The sequence below is a fragment of the Anoplopoma fimbria genome, chromosome 16 (assembly GCF_027596085.1).
Source record: "Anoplopoma fimbria isolate UVic2021 breed Golden Eagle Sablefish chromosome 16, Afim_UVic_2022, whole genome shotgun sequence".
Lineage (NCBI taxonomy): Eukaryota > Metazoa > Chordata > Actinopteri > Perciformes > Anoplopomatidae > Anoplopoma > Anoplopoma fimbria.
The window spans coordinates 9423575-9450718 of record NC_072464.1 but is presented as its reverse complement, the minus strand read 5'-3'; the positions used below and the strand labels follow the sequence as shown (position 1 = coordinate 9450718).

Genomic DNA, 27144 nt, shown 5'->3' with positions numbered 1-27144 from the left:
CCAGAGACAAAGACAGTGACAGATCATAAAGCATTCTATATCTACCGACCAACTGCCTGATTAGATTAGACTTTGAACCAGTGAAATTGGTGCTAAAACACTCCAGAGTTACACAGTGTAACACTAGTTAGGCCCCTTCCCACCCACTGCCACTTCCTACCCACTGCCACTTCCTACCCACTGCCACTTCCTGCTGACTGACTGACTGACTGTCTCACACACTTATCTCACTGACAGAACATTATCTTTACGAGAGCAGTGGATATATTCATAACTACAAAATTAATCTCCCCATAACCAAATATTAACACCCCTAGCATGGTCTGCTCTGATCCAGGCCTTCAATTTCGCTATCAGCTCTCTATATATTCACTGACTTTCTCCCACTGTACCACAGCTCCACAGAGAGTAGGAGGCTGGCCTGGGAATGCTTATTTTAGAGCACTCTCATTAGCTCAGCCTGATCCCTGAAGACACGCACGCACACACGCACGCACACACAAAATAAAGCTAAACCTGATTCACTAAAGAGCAACATGCGGTAAAAGAAGTGATTAGATTTTTGCATGTCCCATTATCTGGAAATGTTTTGGTCATGATGATTTGCATTCTTAATATATTATTTGAACGCAAGCGTTAAGAAGCCCTGCACACAGACATATCACAGTCAGATAAAGCCCTTCATACATACTTCTCTATGCTAACAGGTCGGTCAAATTTGAAGAGGATGTAGTCTCCTGCAGTAGGTGTGATGGCCCAGAAGAAGTCCTCCCCTAGGTATGTCTTCTCTAGCGTGTGACCCTGATACACCTGTGTAACACAAACAAATACATGTTTTGTTCCACCTTGATGATTGATTTTGAAGTTGGGGGTTATTACATTGAATAATTTCGCTTTTATAATTGTTTTAAGGAATTAGACTATATAAATTCAACAGACACATAGGTCCATTTCACATAGAAATAATAAATAAATACAATACGAGGAAAACAACACAGAGATATAGTCGGTGCAGCAAGTCCATGTTTACATGTAATTAAAAAACACAGATACATTTGTTGACGAGAGGAATATCTTTGCGTTTAGTCCATTTTTTATATATTGGTTTAAATGTGTGCATACAATTCCTCAACACAGCAGATTAAAACTGTAGATAACTAGCTGCAAAGTAAAGAGATTATATTTTTTTAAAGCGAAGCCATTGCATGATACCTTCACGGAAGTGGAAACCTCAGCTGGGGGGTTGACATGCATCTTGTGGAGCAGTGGCTTCAGGAAGTCCTTGTCCTACAGTAACCGACACAGGGGAAATCAACATTTCTACACAGGAAGTAGCCTCTACTATTTCTGCACATAAATCACTGAGTGTGTGAGACTGACTGTGAGTTTTTGGATCTTTCCAGCAAGCGAAGAATGGAGTCCCACGTGTTGAAACAAGGAGGGTCTGAACCGCACACGTAGGCTGGACTTCTGACGCTCGCAGTGTTTCTTTGGAAAAGGACAACGGAGGAATGATGACGCATACTCCCCTAATAATGACACTCACATCTATATAGTAGTCACAGTGCATACCGCATCTTTCTCAGGATTGCAGACTTTGACCCAGAGAATATGGTCCAGCAGCCAATCGATGGGCTTCTCCTTGTAGAACATGAAGATGAATTCAACAATGAGGTTTAAGTCCGGAGCCTGGAACATTTTTCCTGCAGGAAAGAGAGAATCAGGGGGTTTATGGACATCCAATGGTTCTGCACAGAGGCATTCGAGATAATTAAACCATTACTCTGGACAAAGACAAAGATTTTTTATTTATTGTCTTGCGTGGACTAAAAATATACCTCATTTACATATTGTAGTGATGTGCTTAAATTGGATTTGCTTTTCCCTGCCAAATCATAGTGCTTTACAATGACCCAATTTCTATGCCGATCAATATAATTTCCATCCTTTTCTTTACTGGCTCCATAATTGGTGCATTTCACTGTTTATCATAAATCCAACAAGTCTTACAGCTTGTGAATGCTTTGCCAAGTGGATTTGAGAAAAATCCTGAGTTAGGAGAATGTGTTGATAATCACTTTTGCGAGACCGTTTAGCAATGAATGCCACGGTTTGGCTTGGCAGATTTTGCAGCAATCGACAGACCCCCAGCGGACACCAAGTATTAATCCCATGCTTAATGTATCGTACCGATGAAGCCCAGCTGAGAGAACTCCAGGATCATCCAGTCCTCTGACGAGAGCTGCAGGGCAAAGTTCTTCATAGTGGCAAAGTAGTTGGGCTTGGCCACAATGTCATCCTCCAGCTGACGGAACGGAGGCACAGATAGACAGGAGAAAATACTTTAAGAGTAGAGGACGTTGATGGAGAGGGTGAGAAGCAGTGGGAGACTCCTCTACGTTCACTAGGATACTACACTCTGAACTGAGCTAAGAAACACTTCTATGTCGCTACATTAAACTAGAGTAGCAGTAGATGTCAGACAGACCTCTTCAATCAGGCGAGAGCAAAGAATGGAAAGGACATACAGATGGTTGATTAACAAACCCAGTGAAACGAAACCTTGAATGGCTGGTGTTAGCGATTCAAATCGGCTGAGTAAACATTTAAATAAACATTCCCAAATTGGACGCCTAGTTTATATAAGAGGACAGATAAGAGCTGTAGAAGTCTAAGAGGATTAGCCGAAGAATAAGTGAAACTGGCCCAAGTCTGATGAAAACACTGGCTGTGATGATGTACTCGCCATGTTTTGATTTGGTATGACATGCTCCAAACTAAAAAGCAAGCCAGCTTTTGCCTGGTAACAGGCTTTCATACTGGCAGCTTTCACGCCGACACTGACACGCATGAGTAACTGAGCCCTCTCAAAATGCACTCCAACAAGTTGCTATGGAAACATTCATTTTATTCATTTATCTATTTAAGGACATACCTGGACATAATAAACTCCTTTGCTCACAGCATACATCATGAGGAAGGAATAATCCAGATTCTGCTTGGTTCGCCATCTAAAAAAGGAAGAAGTCATTGACACGCATATTAACATGATACGTGAATGAAAAGTGAAATTACGTCACTGTATTTGAAAAAGTTTCACACTGCTTCACATGCACAAAGCTCAACTGTGCAAATCAGGTACTCCCAGGTACACTGAACAACAGGCTTTATTTGAATAATTTATAAACCGATGCTGTCACACTAATTGTTTGATCTGAATGATCTGCCCTTGTTGCAGTCTGACTCATGGCTGTTCACCGCAGGCTGCAGGTGTGATGCTTCCAGGGTGCAGGTGTTGAAGGTGGCACACATACACTAACACACACAAATGTAACACTCAGGTGAACAGACACCATAGATATGAGGGCATTGATGCACATGCACTTACACTCAGCCAGGTGGTTGAATGTTGCAGAGTTTTGCTGTGTGTGTGTGTGTGTGTGTGTGTGTGTGTGTGTGTGTGTGTGTGTGTGTGTGTGTGTGTGTGTGTGTGTGTGTGTGTGTGTGTGTGTGTGTGTGTGTATATATATGCTATGTACAACCCATACTCTTCAGTACCTAAAGGGTATTATCAGAGTATGTACTGTAAGTAGTATGCACAAAATGCACAATAAACAGATTTCTAATGAAGCCAGTTGTTAGCGGACTATAAAGAGAAGATAAGTACAGAGAATAATTAGAGGGAGCACCACAAAGAGATAGAGATAGAGGGTGCTGCTGCTGATGACCTTGATCTGACTTTGAGAAATGCCTGTGGAATACGAAGTACCTAGGCAGCCTACCTAAAAGCTCTCGCTCGTTTCACTCCCTCCCACTTTCCCCCTGACTCATCCTCTTACTGTTACAGAGCTCTCCTTCATTTCGTTTATCTCAGGTCTGGTTCCTCCACAATTACCATAATGATTTCTATCACATTGTTTTCCTAATTGGATGTCAGAGCAGTGCACATTCAGAAAACACAGATGTCTTGGCTACGCGAATGGCTTACTTGACTCTCTCTTTGGAGTCCCCAAAAGTCTCTTTGAGGTTGGCAAGTTCGGGGTAATAGGCGGCTGGCGGGGAGATCACCTCCAACAAGCCTGAATTCAGTTCTGTAGAAAACCTGAAGAAAGATGATAATGTTGATACGGTGAAACACACAAACACACACTTTTCTATCTTCCACTCTCACTAAGTCACAATAGGCTTCATTCATTAATATGTGTGGAGAAATTATCTTAATTTACGCTCATAGAAGTGTGCATGCAATGTCACCATGTGTTGATGAGGATGATAAAATAATAGATGAGGCTTGTATATCTACCATTAAGGCTAGATATGCCGTGTTAAGACCTGCTTGGAGGTAAATTCGAATCATTTACATGCCCCCCTGGCTGTTAATAGGCTACCAATTAACCAGTAGGCTACCAATTAACAATGCCTACATCGTTGCAATTTTGTGGCACTAGAAATCTGTGGGAGCAGCAGATCATTAAAGGCCATGTCAATAAAAAACAAAACAATCACATTTCTAAATGAACACTAACTGAGACACTCTTTTAGTGATACGTTTTATTCGTGACAATAATTTAGGAGGATTAATGGACGTCAATATGATGTTTATTTTATACATTTATCTAATGCATTAGTAAATTACCAGTTTTAAATATTGCTGTCTATCAAAGCCCTTTTTTAACAAATGCAATATTAATATGCTATGTATTTAGTTAAAAGGTGTTTTTATTTTCCAAGTCAGCAGGGCCTTCCTAAATTTATTGCAAACACATGCTGTGAGGGCAAGCTTGTTCGTAAAGTACACACAAATTCAGGTGAGAAAATATCGATGGATCCTGGACGGGATGAATGCACGGTTTAAGCACAGATGTTGACACCCAATATTACTTGTAGAAGTGTACTCACTCTTTTTCCAGGCCAGCAACCACGCTGTGAACGTATTCCACGTCAGTCTGCGGAGACAAAACGAGGAAAACACATCAGACACACAGACCTTTTTCGCATCATTTTTTACTTCTTTGTGGAGAAGCATCATGCTATGACTCATGCTGTACAGATATAATATCTCACCTCCCCAACGTATACAATAATGACGCAGTCGAGCTTCTCTTCTGGTGACAGCTTGTCTATTAGCGAACGCAGCGTCTCTGACAGATAAGACTTCACCTTCCGCTTCACTGTGGGGATCCCCATCACCATGGTAACTGAAAAAAAGTCTGAGGTGAGACCAGGAAGTTCCAAAGGCTGCAGAGGTGGCGATTTAATCGAGTGGAACCCAAACCAAATAATATTTGCTCGTTAGACAATGTCTAATTACATTGGCCAAAATCCAAAATAACAGAAATACATGCCTGAACTGACAAATGGCAGTGAGAAGGATGACTGATAGTTTGAAATATGCACTAAAAGTGTTTTTAAACTACAATCTCACACCATGTTGGTAAAGCAATCAAGTCCAAAACATACATTTCCATTTAGAACTTGAATAGAGAGTCACTGCATCACCACAAAAAGCCAATAATGTTTGGACTTCAGATCTAGAGATCTGCAATGCATTGCTACATTACTTTATGAGCTTGATCAACCAGCAAAGTAAACGTAAAAGTAAAAAGCCAGACAGGCAAAGGCCAACGGCAACGAGAAGAAGAAACTAGAGGGCCAACCTGGTCAGTTTCAGAGAGGGTCTGGCCAATCTAAATCGTAATTCTTATCTATAAAAACACCAAAAAGTTATTAAATTGTGTTGCACTGTGAGAAGCTGGAAAAAGCTGATGTTTAATTACTTGATACCAAGCGATTAATCAATCCATTAAATCAACCATAATGATCATGAATTATTTTGTCAGTCAACTAAACAATAAATCATGTCAGCAAAACCAACTGATCTCATATATGAAGCTGATCAGGCAACAGTAAGCAATGAAGGGAGAGGAAAAGAAAGTGGCCATTGTCATCTGTGGTTGAGGAGAAACAGACAGCCTCTGATTTAGAGTAGGGAGACTGTTGCAGACATAAAAGCAGTTCATTTTACTCACTAGGATACAATGATCACTCTCACTAGGGAATGACACAGCAGAGAGTGTACATCTAGTTGGCACTGCTGCCACAGAACCATATTCTGACAATAAATCAGTGTTTTCTTCCAGCTAAAAATAAGTCAAAGCAGCAGCATGGAATTGACTACGAGCCTGTTTAGCTTTCTCTTCCTCTATGTGTGGTAAACCAGCTCTTTACTGAATTCAAAAAACAGAAGGTGGTTTTGCATAATGTTTTGCATAAAATGCGCAATAATTTTCAAGAGAAGTTATGTATTAATGGAGGTTACCGACATATTGCTCTTAAGGAAGAGTTATAGTTGTGAGATAAATGGTCTGGGGTCTAATGCCTCCATGTGTGTGTTTGTGTGCTTCAGAGTTTAAAAGGGGGAGCATGCTTACTGAGCTGGTGTAGGGGCCACGAGGGGCCTCAACAAAACAAACTCAAGGTGCAGAATGAGTGAGCAGAACACTCGAGAAAGTGCTAAGAGTGATCTGTGCGGCGTGGAGAATCTGTCCCAGTTTGGCTTTGTGTTTCTCGCACTAAGCTCCGTGTCGTAAAGCGAGCGACACCCACCACCACCAGGAAAGTAGGTCGAGGATGAAAGGAGAATGTGGGAGGAAGGAGAAGAGACCGACAGTGACAGAATAAGGGAAGGTGGCAGACGGTGAATGAAGTGCGGCGTGAGGAGGACCGACTCCAACACCGTTACTGTTCGCTTCCCTGTCACATCAGTGAAAAGAGATGATTCGGAATGCGATACACATAAAGGAGCCATGTTTGTAATAATCCAGAAAAATGTACGCTTCGTCATTGGCTTAAACATAGCATGTGAATGTCTTCCTGATTAGCAACCATAGTTAAACATTATTTAGGGTTAGTTTCAAGGAAGTGACACCACTGGCTCATTGCTTACAGTGTATATTCTAAGCAAATAACACTCAATTTAAAAAAAATAAAAAAAATAACCTATTAAACTTATTAAAACTAATTATGTATGAGTAGTCTAAATTTTAATTTTAACAAAAATCCTTTGTTTTAAAACATTGGTTACATTTAGAGAGAACATATTTTATTCATTTAGTCAATGAATTTTAGTAGATATAAATGAAGCATAATGAATAATACAATCATAAATTGAACTAAAACATATATAGGTGTGGTTTTAGTGGCATATATGTATATGGATTATTCTTATGAGAAACAACAAAAATTGATGAGTTTGTTTGTTTGTATCTACACAGTAAAATGTGTTTGCTTTTGATATTACATTAACCCTACAGAAGTATGTGGCTGAGACACCTTTCCCTCTGCCTGTTTTTTCTCTTTTCTTATTATTTTGTGCCTTTTTCTGGCCATTGCTCTAAAGATTGCTAAAACTCTCTGGCTGGTGTGGTTAAGCTTTCATGTTCTTACAAAACCAGACGGACACTGTGTGTGTGTGTGTGTGTGTGTGTGTGTGTGTGTGTGTGTGTGTGTGTGTGTGTGTGTGTGTGTGTGTGTGTGTGTGTGTGTGTGTGTGTGTGTGTGTGTGTGTGTGTGTGTGTACACAATCCACACCCTGAGTGGATCAGCATCACATCTTAGAAATCCTTTCATTTTATGTAAAATGGTCACGTCTCTCACATGCTAAATTTATAGTATCTTGTTACTTTAGAGGTTCGTTAAATAAAGTGAATCTCCAACACATGGGGCCTGGTAAAAGAGCCATCATAAATCCTACTCCCCATTATATGGGTTGAATCATCCAACCAGTGACGTATAGAGGTGACATTTGCAGAAAAAGCAATACTCCTTAACCAATGATATGCAGAAATTCACAGCCTGTAGGTGAATACTGAATATAGACAGAGTTGGCACATGCAGATTGCCTGACAAGCATTTTAAAATGCCCACCTCTCAGACATGGGTGAAACAACGAACCTGATCATTATATACCAATCTCTTTGTCACCCTGCGTGAACACATTGGCAGGTGAATGCATCACGCTTTGCAATGCGTAACTGCTTGCAGCTGGAAAATAGAGCCATCTCCTATTTATTTTCCTCAATGTAGCATTAAAGCGATGCATCCAGCCAACCAGGGCCCACACTGAAACAAGAAGGAGGTGTTGTTTTTTTGAAATTCAAGGGAAATCAGTGATGGATGAAAGCCTTGGGTTGCGTTTGCTGATTCATTTTAGCCCACAAAAGTCTCCACGAAGGGTGAGGATTGATATACAAGTTATAAGATTATAGCAAAGCCCGGTGTTAGGAAACAGGGATCATTGGTTTACAAAGGGTATGGGTGTGTTACAAAGCATACAGAGTTGTAATTAGTTTCAAATTAGAACTTCCTCATTACATTGTGATGATTAATGAGCTGAGATTACAACTTCTACCCTTTAAACTGAATGAGTAATCAACAGAAGCAAAGGTTTCTATGCCATATTGAACCCTCCACTGATGACGTACAAGGAAGATATCAGAGGCAAGAACTATAATAATGGTTAACCAGCAAAGAAAGAATCATCGAATATGCAAAGATAAAGTTCATGTTAATGTATTGCGCGGACCACATTCCACAAAGACCACTGATTGGTACTTGTTGCCCTCTCCTGAGGTTTGTTTCATTTATTGCTGCTAAACAAGATTGGTGGAAGGTTGATAGGGTTAATGATTTGAACTCAGCTTTGGATGTTTTCATAAAGATTGCAGCCTTCTTGTAGAGTTCTCTCATATATAATTTCAATGTCCTGATTATGGGAGGAATTTTTTTATACTTTGATGTGTTGTCATAATTAAACATCATGTTAACATTAATGTTGATATGGCAAGATGGTTAACAAGATATTTAAATAATGGAAAATCCTATCAGAAATGTTGCTGTCCCCTGGTCTACATTCTCTGAACAACTCAAGAGTAGCAGCCCCTACAGCAGGGAGAATTCCAAATTGGGGAGAAAAGAGATCTTCAACTGTAGCTTGTGACATGTTAAATAGCTGGTCACTGTGTGGAAATGTTGGCGCTGCTTGGCAACAGCAAGTACTGACTGTGTGCAAAAGGGCATGAGTTGGCAAGCTGGTTGGTTTGCTAAAGGCCATATGTGTGTTCGGAACAAGCAAGAATTTACAATAATTCTCTTTTGTTGGTTTCTGTCTAAAAGGGGCTCCAGTCAGACCCTACTCCAACCACTCGGTCTCAGGGGTTCTCTGAACACAAAATCCTTGTTCATTCTTAACTGAGATGATGTCCTAATTTTCACAGCTATAAATATCCCAATGTCAGATATGCTTAGACCAGTAGAGAAAAACAAGGGGCAAAGTAAAAAATGAAAGATACAGAGGTAGACTAAGAAGAACAATTAGCGATAGAAAGAAAGAGAGGCTTATCCACCGCAGAGATCCAAAGTCACTTCCCAGTAGCAGTATCGCTAGCTTGGTTTTGCATTCCAGTGAAAACCACTGATAGTGTTTTAGGTTGGGAAGCTAGAGAGAAAAAAACAGTAGGCAGCAACAAACTTTGCATTCTCAGTAGCTAGACTCTCTCTACAGAAATTCTAAAAGTGTCCTAAAGGTGACAAATACCTACTCACCCGTCATAGTGTTGCATGTTTTTGTGTTTGTTTCAGGATTAACTTGCATTCATTTATCAAACAAGCTTTTGGTCAGTGACAAGAAACTCCTATTTGTTTTGGACATGTCCCTCCTTCCTTTCCTCCAATTTCTCTGGGGCCACCTCTGTTCTTTCCTTTGGTCATTGACATTAGGAATGTCGAAACACCACTTGAGCTCTTCAGCCCCTACACTTGCGCCCAAAATTCACTCCTCCTATCACACTCGCAATTCAATATAAGTAATCCTCTTAGAGAGAACTCGATATAGCAGAGGTCAAGGAATGGAAAAAGCATTTAAAAATAACAAATGGTGCTGCTGACAGTGGGAATTAATAGAAAAGAGAGAAATAATTGCTTTGGAAGAGGCTAATGACAGACTGCAGCTTTGAAAGGACGTGTTGTGTTACACCTTTGTGAGCTTTTCATTTTAGGTTTTGAGTGTCTTCATTGAAGGAAACTACATAGTGATGGAGTGTTTTCTAATGTAAACTTTTTTTGTACAGCACAAAAAGTTAAAGTGCAACGCTCAGGAACAATAACACAAACTTCTGATGTAATACATGACATAACTTCTGATGTAAATCGGAACGTACACCCTACATAATCTTCTCCAGAATGATCCTATTGCAAAGCTCAGTCCAGTCGGACTTGTTGTGAACAAGTCACCGACTGAAAACTTGTTGAGACTTGACTCTCTCCCTGGTGTAGTGAGGATCTCTGGAGGCGTTACCGTGTTTGTGTAGATTGCATATTCTGGAGGAAGAGCCTCATTAATCAGGAAAGTTACTGTTGGAATGAATTTGCTGTGTGTGTGTGTGTGTGTGTGTGTGTGTGTGTGTGTGTGTGTGTGTGTGTGTGTGTGTGTGTGTGTGTGTGTGTGTGTGTCTCACCTCCTGTGCGGCCGAGACCAACCTGCACGGCAGGATGCAGGCTGCCCTCATTGTTGAGAAGGTGAGGCAGGTGGTGGTAGATATTTGGCACCTGGAGAGGCTTCCTATTTGCCAGCTCCTTCAGTAGTTTCTGTGTCTCATCTGAAAGCAGGCACATTGAAAAGAATTCAATTAGAAGTGTCCTCTTCTCAGTTTCATTAAATGATGACAGGAGTGAAATTATGCTGACTTTTAAAGCACCACCTGTCAATGTGCTCTGGTATATCAGTGATGCTGTTACAAGTAAAATATTTAACTACACAGCAGAAATTCAAACTTCTTTACGATGAAATGTCTACCTGCTGGCTCCAGTCTATGCTTGTGACTTATGTAATACTGCATGGTGTTCAGTTCATACTGGATTTCTCTTATGCGGGGCTCTTCAGGTTTTGTACTACTCCATGAAGGCATTAAAAGCCAAAATCATATGATCTAATTCATTTTTTAAATTTGAACTTTCTTTGTTCATGACGTATGAGAAAGGTAAAGCCTAAATTTTTTGGGGAAATGCCTTAATATAAATTCAAAATAAAAATAAATTGTAAAGAAAAATAAAGTCAGATTCAGAAACATTACAAAAGAAGCTTTGTAACAAATTTCCGAATTAAACTTGTAGAATGCTGCGTCAACCCAGTGGGCTTAAGATGTGACTGAGAAAGCTTTAACAATAGAAGCCTGTGAGTATCCTGCCAATCAGAAAATGGCCATGGAATTTTTTTTTTTTTAATTTTCATTAGAAATGAGCTAGCTCTTAGAAAAGGGAAATCCCGAGGTATTTTCTTTGCCTTCTGCATTACAATTTTCTACAGTTGTTTTTTTTTTTTTTTTTACAAGAGCACTGCATTTAACCAATACGACAGGTGATGCAGAGCCAGTACAAGAGGGAACGCTCCATTAGCTATGCTATGCTTCGACACCTGTTGCGCATTAAGGACTGATAAACCTACATTTTTCTGAAACAGTGTAAAAGTTCAGTTGGAAGTAGTAAGTCTCCCTATGTGTTTGTCGGTTACCTGAGAAGTTTATGAGAGCATCTTTGCTGCTGTTCGTCTCGGCTATGGCACGTCTGAACTGCTCAAGAATGTTGTTGAGCTCGGACGAGCGCTGCAGCGTCCTGTGCTCGGCCACACGAAGGCGCTCTTTCAAGGCATGGAACTCCCGCTGGTATGCTATCAGCTTCTCTGTGAGGAAAAACAAAAAACACAGCAGGATTATTATTATTATTATTATTATATTCCTTTATTGATCCCCATGGGGAAATTCAAGTGTTGCAGCAGCTCAACTCCACAGACACAGACAATAAATACACATACTATACAACAAAATAAAGATAGAACAGGAATAAAAATGTACAGTATATCCACATGGGGAGGGGGGGCCAAAAACAACAATCATGATTCACAGTTACCAGGTTGTTGTCATTATTCCTTAGAAGATGATGTCTTCAAACATTGCCTATTTCACAATGGTAATGCTATTGTTTCTTTACTTTCTGGATTCAGATCCACACCAAAACCTAACCACTTTAACTGGGATACATGTTGTTGTTTTTTTACTCGTAATGTTGACTGAGCAGCGTGCCCTCTTTTTCAGCACTAGCATCCTAACCTGACCTTTTCTGATCAGGTTACATGAAGCACTTTGAGGTAGAAGTGCATTGGATCTGAAGAGTACTTTGAGACAAGCTACTGAGGGAAGTGCCAGAGCTCCTTTTTCAATTTCCTGACCAGAATTTCTAAAGTACCTACAGTATCATATGATGATTTCTCGATAATGATACAGCACAGGAGCAGCTATTTATCGGCAATACCAGCTATGTGGTTGTTTATTCTTTTTACTGGAAATTTCTTTTGAAGTTACAAGCGGTTAACTGCAAACATGTCAGTAAACCTGCCCTTGGTGCTCTTGTATCAGGAAACAAAGTTTAGCGGTTGGAGTGGTACAAAGAAGCAGTTGCAAAATTGTGCAAAGGGGAACAAGCTGTGGTCTGTTGGTGGGCTGAGATCATAGATGCATCAAATACGCTAGATACAGTACAGGGAGTCTGTTTATTTACTTATTTTAGGGCGCATTTATAAAGTCTGTTTGGCTGGTGCGATACTGAGTGTAATTGATACTTTTGGTTTGTTTTCTATTTAGTCTGGATTTGGGTTTTGCAGACCAAGAATCGAAGCCGACCAAATAAAAAAAATTATTTGCTGAGGGGCATTTACGAAGGAGTTTTCTATTTAGTCTGGATTTGGGTTTTGCAGACCAAGAATCGAAGCCGACCAAATAAAAAAAATTATTTGCTGAGGGGCATTTACGAAGGAGCAGCCCAAAGTAATTTTTTTTTTTTTCTACTGTGGCTCCACATATTAACTGTGCCCACAAATCCCTTCTCCTCCAGTTTATTGCAAATTACTTCAGAAACGTCACTATTTTTGTCGACTATATTAAGCATATTCTGTATGTTGTCTTTGGCCCAGATGTCAAACAAACATCAGACTACTGCAGAAGTCACCAGAGTAAAACAGACTAAATGTTGGCTTGTGAAAGCGGCCAACACAAAAACTTTTTTTATTTTTAGGTATGTCTTTTACCTGACTATTGTATTGCTTTGGTGTTGTTTAAGTAGGCTACTTATTAATCTTTTGAAATGTGCCATATAACTAAAGTTTATTACAGTATTTATTATTTTTGGAGATGATGAAAAATGATTTAAAGCCAAGAAAGCACGTGCCGTGGTCATTGAGGCGCCTACAAAGCATAAGTGTCAATATTTGCACTACAGACTGGGTAGAGGTAGATTAGGAACATTTCGGGTGTGTATCTTTATGTGAGTTAGGAGCGGTTACGTGTTTGGCAGGTCTCTGATCTTCCTCTGCGGATAGATTTATTGTGCCCTTTAGGAAAACCCCTCACAACAACAAAACCCAGACTCCCTTTATCTTCCCCTCTCCATCACTCTCTCTCTGACTGAGCTATTGTCCTGGCCCCTCCTTCGCACATAACCATGTTGTTCCTCCAAAATGTTGATTCCTAAGACATAAAGGCAAATGTTGTCATGTGGACAAAAGCTCACGAAAAGGGCAGCTTCAAACTAAAAACAGACTTTCATCTTCCCATCAGTCTTTTGTTGTAGAAACTCCAGGCCTGTTGAGATGAAACTGTAATCCCACTCAGCAAATCAAATACATAGAACAGATAAGGTTTGTATTCGGCTATATGTGTCCCCTGCACAGATGTATTAGTTGGTGAAACTATGGCCGTTTTGAATAGATTGCGTTATAATCACATTTTCTTTCAAGGAAATGCTTCTCCCACAGAAATAGTGGAACGGACATTGAACTGTTCACCAATTTAAGAGAAAATGGAGATTGTTGGTAGTTGTTATGGTGACAAGACACATCAGTGAAGGCTGTAAAATATCTTCTCGGCATTCACAGAGCTGATCCTAGATCTTTGTCAAAGGTACAGCTGATATGAAGGACTGCACTCACGCATGCCGGCATGAGTGAGTCAGAGTGAGTCGGTGACATTTTTTTACCTGCCTTGTCTAGAGCTCTATCCGTCCAAAGGGTTGGGCTTCCTATGACATTAAAGCAGGGGGTAATCACAATAACTCCCAAACCAAACAAAGAGTTTTCTTTACAAAACTAGAGTCATCAACATTAAATGTATTTTTTTTAGAGTGAGGAACCTACTTGACTGGTATACAGCCGCTGGCCAACTGAATGGGTACACAAAATGCATTAAACAATTACCTGAGGTCTGGAGTACATCTATACAATCTCATTCTTCTCTGCTCTCTAGAAGCATGAGTTGTGGGGGAAGGGCTAAGTGGCTGTGCTTTGCCTAGGAGGAGAGCTGAACAACCCACTCCTCTCCTTCCTTCCGTTTGCATCCAACCTCTTTTCCTAACATCGTCTCATCCTCTTAATTTCATGCAGGTTTTCACATTTCAATGTTTTTTTAGTATCCTATAGGTGCCTAGCTTTCTACACTTTGTGCACATCCATCCTGGCATATGCACTTTTGTTTTTTCTCAGTGCCTATTGCCCCTCCTCTGCGGTGATATTTTGCCTGGACGGGTCATCCTTGATTCCTCTGCTCCGTTCATTTGATTTATTAATGAGATACGTGGAGGGAATGGGGAGTCGGATATATAATGGGGGTTCAAACAACTACCCTTTAAAATGAACAGACTCAAGGCCTCACATTAACTCACAGACAGGCAGGCACGCACAAACACACTTCTAGCCAAAAGGGAGTCGTGCTATTCCTTGTAAAGTCGTTCATTCGGCAAATTAAAAGTTAATGTGTTAATTCTCATCGACCAAAACTTCCGGTTTGGGCTGAGACGCTCTAATCCTGTAAATGAGCTCTTTTATGGAACTGCAATTTACTATTCAGAATAAAAAAAAGCCTTAAAATGGAGCCAAATGATGAAGTATCACTCATGTACAGAGCATCCATGTCATGAGTATTGCATCACCTCTCGAAATCGATGATGAAAAATTAAATATAAAAAAAAAAAATTGAATCCAAAGACATTTTTAAAGAGATGAATTCTAGACAGTCATGGCATCCATCATAAAAACAATCAACATAGGCAAGTATGACAAAAACTCTGTATTGTCCACATGTGCACTGCCACTTGATAGAAAACCTGAGACTAAGTTGACAAAGAGCTTGCATGTAATGACTATCGGTTTTTAAGTTCAGGTTTTAACTTATAAATCTAAATGTAAGCTTCCCATCTCTACTTTGTTCACAGGATTGATTTTTTTAAAGCTCCTACAAACATAAAACATATCTGAAGAATATTGTTTTTTTTCTCAGGAAAGAGGAAAACAGGTGTTAAGAACAACATTTGCTACTGTTCATTAAGGAACTAGGCTGCACTATAAATATATGGGATCAAAAATCAGAGGAGTTACATTAAAAATGTAGCTCTCCTTTGTAGCGGTAAATGTTTAAATACACTTTGTGATTCATTGTCACAACGCCCTTGTTGTTCTCCCTGTCATGGCACGGTGCTTCCTCATGACCTCACACGTAGGGTTTAAGTTTCTGAAGTTGGACGTCAGAGAGAGAGAGAGAGAGAGAGAGAGAGAGAGAGAGAGAGAGAGAGAGAGAGAGAGAGAGAGAGAGAGAGAGAGAGAGAGAGAGAGAGAGAGAGAGAGAGAGATTGGCTGCACAGATCAAACTACTGGTATTTTCTAAACTTCACAGGAGCGAACAAGGATGATCTTGGTGTGCTGAGAAAGACTTAATAGAAATCCAATCCCAGAACTCCAGAGGGTGTTAAGAGTTTTATCAGTCAGTCCATTAGCTCATCAGAAGCCCTCACGGTGATCTTGTCCTTGACCTCGCTCTCCCTTCCTTGCATGCTGCTGACTGCAGTTCAAATTTAAAAAATGAATTAGATCATATGATGTTGGCTTTTAATGCCTTCATGTAGTAGTACAAAACCTGAAGAGCCCTGCATGAACTGTACAGTTTGTCTACTTAATTTGCTGACCCCTGGTCTGTTGTATTTAAAACATTTAATATCGAGATGAAAAAAAAAAAATTAAGAGTGATCTAATGAAAAATGGTTGTTATACTATTTACAACATTTTGAAGAGGGTCAGTTAATCCCAAAAAATACATGTAAAAAAATAATAATTCCATTCTAGCCATAGATTTGGTTAATTATGCTGGGGTATGGAGATATCAAGTCAAATCAAATCGTATCTATAAAACTTAACATCACAAATTTGCCCCAAGGGGCTTTAAATATACCGCTTGAAAACGGGCATAGAAATTATATTTTTGTTTTTGGCGCTCACTCCTCACTGTAAAAATTAAACGTTACACCAATGTGCCTTTACAGTTACTCAGGATGATCCACCGACCTAGCTTTCAACAGTTTTCACCGGAACTACGTTGAGTCTTCTTAAAAACGGTTTCATCGTGATAGCTTGTTTCTTAAAGGACTTATTGTTGCATTTCTCCAAGTCAGATTTTTCAAGCATAAACAATTTCCATTCGTCACAGAGTCTCCACTTGCTGCCGGACAACTAGTCCAGATCAAGGATTAGTCGGGCACATAACTCCCAGTAAAATAACGATTTAACATTTTTACACTATAGTTTTTGTATGGATCAAAACAAGATACAATGTTTTAGTGAGAGAGCTTAAGAGAGTTTGGTGGATTTTGTTACCTTTGAACAGAGCTAGGCTAGCTGTTTGAGTGTGACATGAGAGTGGTATCAATCTAGTCATCTAACTCTTTGTAAGAAAGCAAATAAGCTAATTTTAAACTATGGATTCAGCCTGCCAAGTGTCTTGACCTCAGAGCTACATAACCTGCCCAGAACTGTATAAAAGAAAAGAAAGAGCTAGTGAGGAATGTCGTTTCACGTTCTAGCCCAAACTCTTACCCTTATATACCACAGGTTGGTGGAAGGGGTTAACTGAGGAATCCAACATTTATAGCAAATTCACTTTATTTTGTTATTTTTATGTCACTATTTACATATATAGCACCTTTTATTTAATATTCCTAAAAAGGCACTTATCACTTCATGTTAACTGAAACTTGTTGGCCTTCCTCCTTCCAATGCACCATATTTAAAATGAGCACTTTGCCAGAAGTCCCATTTATTTCTGTGTGTAAAAACAGCAACCTTAACCAATTTAAAAGTCCTTAAACTTGTTTTTGTTGCTGAAAAGATGCCACGTCATTGAGCCTTTTCTTATTGCAGCTACAGGTTCCACCTGCCAGACAAACTCTAGGAATAAGATGCACACGTATGCAAAACATTGTCCACATGCATTATGCAAGTATGAACACCCTAGAGTGGTGCACCTGCTGGCCATGTGGTTCTACAATGCAGCTGCTATGTGCAACACAAAGCATTTAAACAGGCTTTTTTCCTCTTAAGTAGAGCAGATGGTGCAAATTTGAGATTACACTCTTTCCACTCATGCACTCACCTACACTGCTGAAATCACTGACTCCACACGCCACTGTTAGTTTAAGCGTTCCCTTTTATGTAACTTGTAGGTAAATAAATGATTGGTTAATTTGCTTGATTGTGTGCATCTCCCTCTTTTGACAGGGCCGTGCTTCCCAGTTTGTGACATAGGATTAAAACAGGAATAGTTCAAACATGTTGGTTTGGCTCCCATTTGGTTTTATCCAAGGGTAAGAAAAGATCTGACCAAAGTGCCACTAGTTAAAACAAGATAAACATTTCTGGTTTATCAGCCTCCCTAGGTATAAATCCTGCAACATTTAACTTGACACAGAGTTAAAAAAAAAAAAAAAGAATAATCCCACCAACACACAGAGTAGCAGTATAGATTTTTGGTGGTATTTTCCTGAGTAGAAGTGCAAGTCGATCCAGGAGAAGGCAAGTGATACTCCCTGAACGGTTCTGTGTAGTTTGCAGAAAGAGAAAATGCACACCTTTGTCTCAATCGGTCCTTTTTTTGTGCAATACACCACAACCCTTTCACTTTACCTTTAAAGTAAAGTGAAAGGGTTATGGGGTCAAAAATGAAAGCAGTATCAGAAGAAGTTGGACCAATATTTGCCCTCTTCGCAACTTTCCAACCCAGATTCTTAATTTTGCTTGCTCACATCGGGCTCATTGTTTCCTCTGACCTACACCCACTGTTCTTCCTTTACTGTGCTGTAGTCACAATAGGCTCCTGCTGTGTGTCTTTGTGGCAGAGCACGCTGCCTGACAGCAACGAGCTGAAAACGTGGCCCCGCACTGCTCACTTCCACTTACTGGCTGCACTTGTCCACTACAAAAAATATTTTTAGATCTGAAACAATTAGACCATTTACTGAGTTAACAGAAAATAATACACAACTATTTAGATAATCATCTAATGCATTCAGTCATTTCTCCCACCATTTCCATAAATTATACTGTGTCATATAAAAACAAAACAATTGATAAAGCTAATCAGGAAAATAGCTGACACAAAAAAAAAAATACAAGGCTAATTGGACCCCTTACTTTTTTGTGTTATAATTTACCAAGAACTTATACAGTGGGTACGGAAAGTATTCAGACCCCTTTAAATTTTTCACCCTTTGTTTCATTGCAGCCATTTGCTAAAATCGAAAAAGTTCATTTTTTTTTCTCATTAATGTACACTCAGCAACCCATCTTGACAGAAAAAAACAGAAATGTAGAACTTTTTGCAAATTTATAAAAAAAAAAAACTGAAATATCACATGGTCATAAGTATTCAGACCCTTTGCTCAGTATTGAGTAGAAGCACCCTTTTGAGCTAGTACAGCCATGAGTCTTCTTGGGAATGATGCAACAAGTTTCTCACACCTGGATTTGGGGATCCTCTGCCATTCTTCCTTGCAGATCCTCTCCAGTTCTGTCAGGTTGGATGGTGAACGTTGGTGGACAGCCATTTTCAGGTCTCTCCAGAGATGCTCAATTGGGTTTAGGTCAGGGCTCTGGCTGGGCCAGTCAAGAATGGTCACAGACTTGTTCCGAAGCCACTCCTTTGTTATTTTAGCTGTGTGCTTCGGGTCATTGTCTTGTTGGAAGGTGAACCTTCGGCCCAGTCTGAGGTCCTGAGCACTCTGGAGGAGGTTTTCTTCCAGGATATCTCTGTACTTGGCCGCATTCATCTTTCCTTCAATTGCAACCAGTCGTCCTGTCCCTGCAGCTGAAAAACACCCCCATAGCATGATGCTGCCACCACCATGTTTCACTGTTGGGATTGTATTGGGCAGGTGATGAGCAGTGCCTGGTTTTCTCCACACATACCGCTTAGAATTAACGCCAAAAAGTTCAATCTTGGTCTCATCAGACCAGAGAATCTTATTTCTCATAGTTTGGGAGTCCTCCATGTGTTTTTTGGCAAACTCTATGCGGGCTTTCATATGTCTTGCACTGAGGAGAGGCTTCCGTCGGGCCACTCTGCCATAAAGCCCCGACTGGTGGAGGGCTGCAGTGATAGTTGACTTTGTGGAACTTTCTCCCATCTCCCTACTGCATCTCTGGAGCTCAGCCACAGTGATCTTTGGGTTCTTCTTTACCTCTCTCACCAAGGCTCTTCTCCCACGATTGCTCAGTTTGGCTGGACGGCCAGGTCTAGGAAGAGTTCTGGTCATCCCATACTTCTTCCATTTAAGGATTATGGAGGCCACTGTGCTCTTAGGAACCTTGAGTGCTGCAGAAATTCTTTTGTAACCTTGGCCAGATCTGTGCCTTGCCACAATTCTGTCTCTGAGCTCCTTGGGCAGTTCCTTCGACCTCATGATTCTCATTTGTTCTGACATGCACTGTGAGCTGTAAGGTCTTATATAGACAGGTGTGTGCCTTTCCTAATCAAGTCCAATCAGTTTAATTAAACACAGCTGGACTCCAATGAAGGAGTAGAACCATCTCAAGGAGGATCAGAAGACATGGACAGCATGTGAGTTAAATATGAGTGTCACAGCAAAGGGTCTGAATACTTATGACCATGTGATATTTCAGTTTTTCTTTTTTAATAAATTTGCAAAAATTTCTACATTTCTGTTTTTTTCTGTCAAGATGGGTTGCTGAGTGTACATTAATGCGAAAAAAAATGAACTTTTTCGATTTTAGCAAATGGCTGCAATGAAACAAAGAGTGAAAAATTTAAAGAGGTCTGAATACTTTCCGTACCCACTGTATATTTCATTTCAGCTGATATTTACTGACAGTTTGGTTTTTGTAGTCTTGGCTCTGGTTTCAGTGAGTACACTTTTAAACAAATATGCCTGGAACCAATAACAGTTACATCAGCGTGGCCACAAGCATTCACGTGATGAAAATGTCCTCATCTCCCCATATCAGCGAGTTACAGAGTGCATGGGTTGCCTGTGTGCAGCCAATAATTTATGAATTCCTGTGAAATATATCCCGCTCTTAATTTTTAAAACTCCTCGTGTTTGGTAAATGAAAGGCCCATCGGCTTCAGCAGAGCTGCCACATAGCAGGGAAGTCTGCATGCCTCCATCAACAGAGACACAGTCATGTACAAACCGGTTCTTGTATACACCAAGCTAATGCCACAGATTACCCAAGAGAACAGTAAGAGTCAAAATATCTCCTCCCTGACATTGAGGAGAAACTGTGCGTCATCTGTGAATTACGTCCGGAAAAAGAGAAGGAACATACCGTATTTTCCGCACTATAGGGCGCACTGGATTATAAGGCGCACTGTCAATGAATGGTCTATTTTCGATCTTTTTTCATATATAAGGCGCACCGGACAATAAGGCGCATTAAGCGAAACAAAACAGTCAGTCAGTCAAACTTTCTCCACTTCCGTACCATTGATTCATTAACGTTGAATTCTCTCGCAGCTGCTCTATTCCCATGTTCTACTGCGTGATTGACAGCCTTGAGTTTGAAGTCCGCGTCGTCAGCGTGTCTCTTGACAGGAGCCATGTTGGGTCCTTATACACACACACTGTAATATTATGGTGAAGCACAGTATGTATTACTCCGCGACGCTCCTGACTACGGTGGCCGTAATGCTGCTGCGGTGCGGCTTTGTAGTTTACCAAAGTCGTACTATGTAGTGACCACTCACTAGCAGGACAATATTGGTTAGAATTCACAGCGAGCTAGCCTTGTTGACGTTATATTTACTTGTTAGGTTTATTCAACTACATTACCCATGACCGTTAGCGGGTTGATGAGGTTAATGATGTGGGATCGGGGAGCGCTTGTTGTGTTGTCAGAGCGAATGCAGAGTGTGAAATAAAGCCGACGTTTATTTACTCCGTCCACAAAAAGCCTTTCTCAGCCCTTTTGTTTCCCACACTCCTACAACTAAAACATGTTGACAGAGCGCCGTGTACCACACAAAATCGCTTCGAGGTCAGTAAACACAACCAGAATTAATCCATATATAAGGCGCTCCGGATTATAAGGCGCACTGTCGTTTTTTGAGAAAATTAAAGGCTTTTAAGTGCGCCTTATAGTGCGGAAAATACGGTACATGAATGAATGAATGAATGAATGAATGAACAGCGGTGTGGGATACAGGAACTGAGCAGAAGCACGAGGAGAGAAACAACAATGATTGTGCACTCACAAACAGCTGAAGACGCCTGTTCCTGTTTGGACAGAGTACGGGCTGTCCGAGATAAAGAGAGGTGGGTTTATGTGTGTGTGGGTGTGTGTTTGTGTGTGTTTGACTAAGCAGGGTACAAAATACAGGGAAAAAAAGTAACTTATCCCATGGCCTTACTGCCTTGTCAGCACTCTCATCCTTTCTCTCCATCGTACATCCCACCTAGGGCTCTTCTCCTCCTCTCTCTTTTAAGATTTGGCCTTTCTACTCTCGTCTTCCTTCCAGGCCACTTAGGCGTTGGCTGGCAGACTGCCCTGCCTCACAGTGCACACAAACTAAATGTATACACACACAAATATATAACCAGACACTACAAAATGGAAAAAAAAAAACACAATGTGCAAGCCATATTCTCTTTCATTCTAACCAAATAACCATGTATCTGACCTAAAACCTTCCTTTATCTGCTAGCTTACCCCCTTTTACTGCAATCACTTGTGCTATTTTTGGCCCATTGTGTTTGGAATGATGTGATGATGGAGGAAAGACCATGCCTTTAAACACAGTGGAGGGGGATCGCATGGTTTCAAGGAAGCCCAGGAGAAATAGGAAGTCACATTTGCAAAAAGGGAAGTGCTTTGTGCTTGGTAGCGGCAACTTTAACAAGCAAGAAAATCTGCCGAAACAATAAGCAACAAAACATGAATACATTCAAAGCTCTCAACTAAAGCGATATCAAAATTCAAACAATCATATCACCCGTGAAAACATCTGCAGCACATCCCATCTATAACTTAATTAAATCGGAACAGAGCTTGCTTGTCCTTTAATAGTGGGAAAAACATGATACAACTCTATACTTTTTACACTACATTACAGATATATCTGATATGCTCATTCTATCCTTAAACCATTGGACAGCATCACCACAGCGGCGTTCGATTCATCACTTTAGACATGTATCACACTCAGTAAGCAACACTCACAACTCTGTGGGATTTCAAAGTTCTACTTACTGGTATTTAAATAATATTTGTGACTGTTCTGATTAGTGTCCGTGCGTGTGTGATGACCGCTTTGTGCGACTGACTCATCTTGTGAGGCGGTATAAATATAATTTGTTGTCAGGTCTCTCTTGTGGTAGAGATTCTGATTCAATGAGACTTCCTGATAAGGAAAGCAAAGCAGGTAAATAAGTATGCCTTAAGGGGAAAGAAAATACATTTAAAACAGGGGAAATAATGTTTAAAACCAACTTGTGGTGGTGGCATGATGTGGTGATGGTAGTATAACGCCATTTCTTCAGGTTGACAACAAACAAGGTGGCTATAATGCATATTTGCTGTGTCACCAGTGAACTTCATCATCAGGAGGCCCTTCTTGATCTAGATCGTGTTTGTTCTAGCCACATCACGAAAGGTTGGGTTGATTGCACTTTTAGTCAAACAGTCATCCCCAACCCCTACTTTATTATCATTCATATCTATCCTGTATCTAAGCCAACCCTGTGTGTTTAGGATATAATCAGGCGGATACCAGAGAGCAGTCTCTCACTGGGGGATGAGGCGGACTCTGACAGAGAAGTACACATTCTGGAGAGCCATTCAACATGGAGTGTTTGGACAGCTGACTGGCACTGCTCTCACAGCAGTCAAGTGACCAAGAACAAGACAGGCTGTTGGAAGCAAAGAGAGTGAAAAATTGAAATAAAAACATTGGCCCAAGATTATCTCTTTGCCGCAAAAAGCACCCAAAACGAGTGTCTTATCGACTACAGTAACGGAATCATACAACACAACCAAGAGCCTAAATGCAAATGGGTCTTTTGTGTACAACTGAAGCAGGTTTTGAAAATTCTCATTTTCAGAACGAGTCAATGCCTGAGGCCGAAAACACTCTAAACACCCACGCCAGGCAGCATCAAGAGGAAAAGCCATCTATAACCGCAGGTAGAAAAGATATGGCACATAAAAGAGCCTTGTATGTTTAAAAAGAAAAGAAAGAAAAGCCGTTTTCATACATCTCATGTTAAGACAAGAAACAACACAAAAACATAATGTCAAGGAGCCAGTGCAATACAGGGTAAAGTACATGAATAAAGCTTGTGATGTTGTTGTGGCAGGTAAGGCCTAAACACTAATTAAAGATCTATGGACCATTGGGTTAATACACTGAAATATGTAAGAGACATAATCGTTTTCTGCAATTGCATTCTATTTGCGACCTTTAAAATAATTATTTATTGTCTAGTACTTAGAGTTACATTTAATCAATGTCACAAAAAAAAGAAAAAGCAGCCAAGTGTTGTGCAAAAATAATGCAACTCTTGAGCCATTTGTGTCAGTGGCCTTCACAAAAACTGCTGCCCAGAGTTTATAGTGTATATCAATACTGCAGCTTTCACTAAAAGCCCCAAAAGAGATCTTCATTTCTGCTCACACCCTGCTAACCCCCACAACATAAACATTTGACACATTGTGTAGTCCAAACTGAAATGAACCTCGACTGAACATATAAGTTTGCTGTGTTCAATACTATGGTTCCTTTTTGCCCTGCTAAACAAATGAGGGAGAAGTCTGAGGCTGCATTTAGAAAGGACATGCTGCACATAAGCAAAACACAATCAAATTAAGGGAGCACATTCTCCAATTTCTCAAAACGCAATTGACATAAAAAAAACTTGCTCCATTTACAGACACTACATGACACTATACTATGTATGATTGTGTCGACATTGATGGTGTGTGAAAAACAGTCTTGATTTTACTTATAGTTTGGAGATATTGTCTATATGCCCCCATATGTATAGTTTGCCCCTTACAAATTGCTAGTTTTTGCATCCCAATGGAGCTTCCTTTATGTTTTTAGTTATGTTGTTGGTATGTATTACTTGATGCCTTATTGTATTTGCAGCATGTTTGGTCAAAAAGTAACATATGTTGTTTAAATGAACACACAAAGGCAGCATGCAAGCAGATGACGAGGTTTTCTTTAGAGATATATTGATGCACTTTTTTGGGGCCCCGATCCAAGTTTTTTAATGTTAGGTATCTGTTTATACCCAGTTGGATCCACTCCTGGGAAATCCCTAATTTTCTTCATTTGCTTGTGTTTTGTCTTTTTGCTTGATTTAACCCAAGTAGAAGTGTGTTGAGCTCTTTCTGAATAGTAGTTCTAGTGTCAGTTTGCTCACAGGTCTTTTTCACTGAAGGCATGTTAATATGTCACAGTAGAAAAAGCACAGTTGCAAATAATAAAAATGAAGGGTACTGGTATTGTGAATGCTGGCCCAATGCCAAACTGTCACAGCTTATTTGGAAACTTGATTACAAAGGAGCCATAGTCATTGCTGTATGTAAAAAAAAAAAATGGGCTATGCGTCATCCTTGAGAATTCAGTTTGTTTAGGATATAAGGAAAATCCACAAGAGTTTAAGGTCAAATGCACACATTCTCTCACATTTTTCTCCTTAATGATCAGCGGATGCAAACTGCATATCTTAATGATTCAAGGGTTGTACGTTTCACCATATGTCAACTACAAGAGACAGCTGTGAGGTACGGAAACAAAGTGCACTTGTAGAAAACTACTAGCCAATGCTTTTAATACCCCAGTTCTGCTAACAGAAACTGGACTATCAACAGGTGAAAACACACAAAACAGAGGCCGTCGTCACTTGACCTTTGCCTAGCACACCCACGTTCATCAAGCCAAGGACCAGTCCCAACGTGCTCTAGTGGGACTCGCTGGACTCCATTTAAAAGTAAAATATTTCATCAAGCTGATAAGCTCAGCAGTAATCACAACATGAAGCCTTGGCTTGGAATTTATCTAAAGGCTGCAATTATTTACACTCTGCTGATAACAAATAACTAAGGCCCATATCCCTCCCACATGGATTGGGTTGACCCTGGAAAGTAAGCACTCTGCCCTTGTATAATACTAAAAACACAAGACGCTTGTGTAATAAAGCCTCAGCCTGGATGTTGGACAGGACGTGTCAACAATATGGTACATATTCAGATAACAGACATGATTGTGTCCATCGAGAAGAGTTGCAAACTGTTCTGCCTGGTGCTTTAAACTGACTGGGACATACTCGATTACCCCGAACTGATTGAGGTTGACTGGAAACAGAGCAGTGTGGAGATGAGCAGTGGGGACTGACTGCATCATCTGCCATGCTTTCAAAAGTGTGAAAACGAGCACAACAGAGCTGGAAAACCATACTTAATACATAAAAGATATGCACATGAACGCGAGACTAACGACAGGGCGTGAGGCAGGCTAAGTAGTAATAGGTACCCATTGGTTAATGCAAGTTGAAGTGCCTGTTTCTGGAATCGAAACCGGATGAGGTCCGGCGGGGGCGGAGGACTGCAGGTGCCCGACATGCGAGACCCACGTCAGCTGGATGTCTGCTGGTTTGTCAACGAGGCCCTACGGCTCACGTACCACTACAGTGTGTGTCCGTCGTGCTCCTAACCTACCTTTGCCATTCTGCCACGCTGTGTACCAGGACAGGCTGAGGAAGGACGTGAAGAAGATAATCGCAGTGGCCACAGTTCCATTTCTGAGCCTCATCTCATTTCAGCGGCGCCTCTCCTCGGCTGAGTGTCGGGGACCCCGGAGCTCCGTCGCCTCCCTCCGTCCTTCTCACGCTGCCTTCAGGCTGTGGAGGCTGGCGTAGGCGCCGGCATACGGGGGGGTGGGGGCTACAAACGGTCACAAAATAAACTAAAAAGACGCTCTAGTTAGTCCGGCTCCTGCGCTGGGAGCTGGCTGCTCGGGTGTAAGTTAGCCCTCCGCCGCGGTGCGTCTCTCCGTGTCGGTGAGGCTGGCTCCTCCTGTACCGTGCTGCGGGGCTCGGTCACGAGTCAGCTGCCTTCCGTGACAAACATGGTCGGTGGAGAGAGGGCGAGCTAGCTGTCGACACACTTCATGGTGTGTTTTTTTCTTTTTGACAGACAGTCGTTCGTTACTAGTCGGTGGTATTTCCAGTGTGTAACGGGCTGCCCGCTCTGTGACGTCAGTCCGCCTGGCGACGCCTCGGATCACGTTGGTTCCTCCCCAGCGCTCCGACTGGCAACAGATGACTTTAAACACAACACAGAGCAGCGTGCTGCTCACGGTGAGCCTCGCGACAACGTGGCGACCTGAAGCCCCTCAAAACGACAGGGAGTACGAGACATGTCTATCTTCTCCTCCGTCAAAGGGACGTCGTTTACCGGCCAGAGGTAACTTTAACGGTGATGAGCCACACGGCTTCGTTCAAGTCACACAACAGCGTTTAAAGGAACGAGCTGCGTACTCCCGCGATATTTGGCAACTGGTGCGACAGAGAGAGAGAGAGAGAGAGAGAGAGATAGATATATATAGAGAGACAGAGAGAGAGTGAGATAGATATATATAGAGAGACAGAGAGAGAGAGAGTGAGATAGATATATATAGAGAGACAGAGAGAGAGTGAGATAGATATATATAGAGAGACAGAGAGAGAGATAGAGATAGGGAGAGAGAGAGCGAGATA

General features: G+C 40.9%; 1 protein-coding gene across 1 annotated transcript in view; it reads right to left on the bottom strand.

The window, feature by feature from the left end:
* The window catches only part of mgat4a (alpha-1,3-mannosyl-glycoprotein 4-beta-N-acetylglucosaminyltransferase A), a 31274-nt gene extending 4333 nt beyond the window's left edge, over positions 1-26941 (bottom strand). Inside the window, exons 1-12 of the mRNA XM_054615454.1 lie at positions 26105-26941; positions 11567-11734; positions 10515-10655; positions 5065-5198; positions 4900-4946; positions 3989-4102; positions 2936-3011; positions 2191-2305; positions 1573-1703; positions 1381-1488; positions 1213-1287; positions 692-810 (exon numbers count right to left, since the gene is read on the bottom strand). Of these exons, the coding sequence (XP_054471429.1) occupies positions 692-810; positions 1213-1287; positions 1381-1488; positions 1573-1703; positions 2191-2305; positions 2936-3011; positions 3989-4102; positions 4900-4946; positions 5065-5198; positions 10515-10655; positions 11567-11734; positions 26105-26198 (1322 nt within the window). The 5' untranslated portion in view covers positions 26199-26941. The remainder of the gene's footprint in view (positions 1-691; positions 811-1212; positions 1288-1380; positions 1489-1572; positions 1704-2190; positions 2306-2935; positions 3012-3988; positions 4103-4899; positions 4947-5064; positions 5199-10514; positions 10656-11566; positions 11735-26104) is intronic.
* Positions 26942-27144: the final 203 nt, after the last annotated feature.